At 40.3% G+C, this 3698-nt stretch overlaps 1 protein-coding gene across 1 annotated transcript; it reads right to left on the bottom strand.

Moving 5' to 3' along the window:
- Window positions 1-227: 227 nt before the first annotated feature.
- Window positions 228-3678, bottom strand: LOC113692597 (receptor-like protein EIX2). Its single transcript, XM_027211022.2, has one exon. It carries the CDS (start codon window positions 3663-3665, stop codon window positions 456-458), a length of 3210 nt encoding a protein of 1069 aa, XP_027066823.1. The 5' UTR covers window positions 3666-3678; the 3' UTR covers window positions 228-455.
- Between the last annotated feature and the right edge of the window lie 20 nt (window positions 3679-3698).

Below are 3698 nucleotides of genomic sequence, written 5' to 3'. Positions count from 1 at the left end.
ATATGGAAGAGACTAATTTATACACAAAAAAATATATGTGTGGGAGAAGAGAAATAAAATTAATAATATATCATTAATCACAATAATAACAATAGTATCTTTTTTTTTTTTTGTCAACTAAATATATTAATAAGACTCTCTACTTATAAATTTATAATAGACAACATGACTTGATAAACAAGAAAAATACTATGACAATAAATAATCTAATAGGATACTCAAACTAATTAATAAGAAATTAAACAAAATTTTGACTTAAAAAAAACTGCTAAATACAGATACAGAAACTTATAAAATTATGAACTTAATTTAATATGCTAACTATGGAGAGTCGGACAGAGCAATACTCGTTATTCAAATAAGTTTCGTGAGGGGAAGGGATAACATATTAGAATCACAAGAACACAAGACATGATGAATAACTTTAAAGAAATAGAATCCAAGACACCTGCTCCTCACCCCTTTAGCATGAATTTAGCGGACAAATGGCATGCCTGTAGCTGTAGCCAGTCCCAAGCTTCATCCACAAACTGAAAGTATGCGTATCTCCATGACCTCTTCAGTATTAAAGTAAAACAGACACCCCAAAATCCGACCACAAACCCCAAGCCAATGAAAACATAAAGCCAATAGTCCGCCACAGCTTCAGCACTTTCTTCAGTGATTGCAGTAACACCATCAGTGCTGCTGCTACTACAATTCACTGTCAGGGGACGCCCGCAAAGTTGGTTTCCAGCAAAGCTAGAAGCACCGAAAGTTTGCATTTGGGTGCTTGATGGAATTTCCCCTGACAAGTTATTGTTGGACAAATTCAAGAAACCCAAGGAGGATAGTTTTGAAATGCTAGAAGGAATTGACCCAGAAAGATGATTTCTTGATAGATCAAGAGATTCCAGTTGTCCCATTTGGCCGATGTTCCGTGGAATCATTCCGTTCAGTTGATTGCCGGACAAATTCAAAGATATCAACCCCAAAAGATTGATTAGCTCATCAGGGATCTTTCCAGAAAAATTGTTGCTTGCGAGGTCAATGCTGCAGATAAGATAAAGTACCGTGCCATGATAATCGTATTCATTTCGTTTGGTTGCCAACTGTGCTCTCTCGGGGTAGCCGTCATAGTAGTAAGTTATCTCATTATAGCGTAAGGAAACATTCCCTTCGGTTGCCATCGAGGTAAAGTTGTTGAAACAACTGGGAATCACACCCACAAAATCGTTGTTGGAGACGTCTAAGACTCGCAGAGAAGACAGGTGGCAGAGTCCTGGAGCAAGTTCACCGTGAAACTTGTTAGAGCGTAGGATGAGAATCCTCAATTTGGAAAGACTTGGACCCAGCCAAGTTGGTAACTTCCCCCCTAATTTGTTTCCTGCAACGTCAATTGTAATTAGTTCTGTACAATTCTCCAGGGAAGAAGGTATATCACCAGAGAGACTGTTGTTGCGCAAGTGCAAAGAGAGCAGAGAAGTCAAATATCCGATGGACATTGGGATACTTCCACTTAGATTATTGTTTGACAAACTAATGAAGACTAGCATTGGCAAATTCATCCAACAATCAGGAATTGCTCCTGAAAGAAGATTTTCTCCAAGATCAAGAACCTGTATGCCTCGTTCTTTATTCACTCCGGCTCCACGACACAAGAAATGAGAAAGACCTCCAGAAAATGAATTATTGGAAAGGTCTAGAGTAAACACACGATGTGCAGTTGTATGAGGTAATTGGCCACTGAATTGGTTTGAGCTCAAATGCACTTCGTTTATGCAGCAAATATCTGAAATACTACCACTTAACTGGTTATGGGAAAGATCCAAGTAGTCAAATTCTGCACTCAAGTTCCAAAGCCACGAAGGAATAGCACCTGAGATTCCGGTAAAGGACAAATCCAGATGATATATCTTCTTTTGTAAACGGAGCCAATTGGGAAACTGAGGACCTAATTTCCATGAACTCAAATCAAGATGCTGAAATTGGGCTGGAGAAACCCAACGGGAATCTACTTCTAATGTCAAGGAATTTCCAGGTGCCTTCATAGACCTTATGTTGGTTAGATTCTCAAGTTGACTCTGAGTCACAATGCCTTCCATCATATTGCGAGAAATGTCGAGCTCTTTTAACTTGGAAAGTTTTCCGAGAGAAGCAGGGAGGGTTCCATTTAGTTTGTTATCTCCCAAAAGCAATGTTTCCAAGGAGGACAACAACCCTATGTTGGAAGGGATTGGACCAGATATGGAGTTGGAACCAAGGTTAAGCTGCTCAAGATTTTGAAATTGTCCTAGATTATCAGTTAACTGGCCAGAGAGCTGATTATTTTCTAGATACAAGATCTTGAGAGCATAAGAAAAACATCCCGACATACCATCAATCAAATCTGATACTCGTCCCTCGAGTTTGTTATCTGACATACTTATGAATCTTATGTCGCAAGGGTTTCCTATTTGCTTGGGTATTGTTCCGGTAAGTTGATTGGCAGTCAAGTCCAACTCGACTATGGAGCTCAGGTTTGCTATGTCTTCCAAGATTACACCTTGCAGCCAGTTGCGCGCAAGATTCAGTAATTTGATGTGTTTGGACTTGTACAACCAGTTAGGTATGCTGGAATTCAGCTGGTTGTCTGAAATGTCAAGATGTAGAAGGTTTGTCAGGTTGCTACTAGCAGTTGGCATTAGATCATTGATCTCGTTCTTGGATAGATCAAGGGAAACGAGCTTATTCAGATATAAAAGCTCTCGCGGTAATGAACCACCTAGTTGGTTCTGATTCAAATTCAAAACTTGGAGGGAAGTCAAGTTCCAGGGACCTTCTGGCCATGGAACTTGACAATTGTTCTGACCCAAATCAAGGGAGACCAGCGTACCAAGACTAAATATCCATCTGGGCATGAAGGATATTTCATTGAGTGAAAGATCAAGGACAGTAAGCGAAGAAAGATTGGTTTCCATCAGGGGAGAAATATGGTCAAGTTGACAGTGAGACAAGTGTACCTCTACCAATGAAGGAATCGTATTAATCACCTGTGCCCAATTAGACGCTCTGCTGAGATTCACAGAAGCCATAACTAGGTGCTCAAGATTGGAAAGACCAGCCAGCCACTGCAGATTGTCATCCTGAATATATTCTCCTTCCACGCTCAGAGTGCGTAAATTTGACAGATTTCCCAGCTGAGGTGGTATGATTCCAGAGAATCCTGTATATGATAAATTGAGATACTCAAGACTTTTGAGGGACCCTATAAAACTGGGGATTGGGACTCCTTCGAAGTCATTTAGGCTCAAATCGAGGAACCGGAGTTGTTTCAGATTGAGCAAAGAAGGATTTAGTCTGCCTCTGAGGGCAAACATCTCAAAGTAATTATAACCATACTGATCCCAAAGAGAGGTTCCATTGGGATGTTGAAGGTTAAGTTCCGTAACATGGTTGGTGATGTTATCACAGGCAACTGCTTCCCATTTGCAGCAATCAGCATCAGCAGCAGTCCATGACGAAAGTCGATTCGAGGGATCTATCAAGTCTTTCTTGAAGGTCAAAAGAGCTTGTTTCTCGTACTCTATACAAGCACCAGCTCCATTTCCACCACAACAGTTGAGTAAAGCTACTGTTATGATTACAAGAAACATGGAAAGCTGGGCACCTGCCGCATATATTGGCCCGTCCGATCTAAAATTCATTGTATTACAGATACTTTGAAGTGTTACAAAGGA

This window comes from Coffea arabica, chromosome 6c (assembly GCF_036785885.1).
Source record: "Coffea arabica cultivar ET-39 chromosome 6c, Coffea Arabica ET-39 HiFi, whole genome shotgun sequence".
Classification (NCBI taxonomy): Eukaryota; Viridiplantae; Streptophyta; class Magnoliopsida; order Gentianales; family Rubiaceae; genus Coffea; species Coffea arabica.
The sequence above is the reverse complement of the archived record's forward strand: the minus strand, read 5'-3'. Positions and strand labels throughout refer to the sequence as shown.

Bases quoted from the DNA above. Each gene is read 5' to 3' on its own strand.
- LOC113692597 (XM_027211022.2), bottom strand. From the start codon at position 3,665: ATGAATTTTAGATCGGACGGGCCAATATATGCGGCAGGTGCCCAGCTT.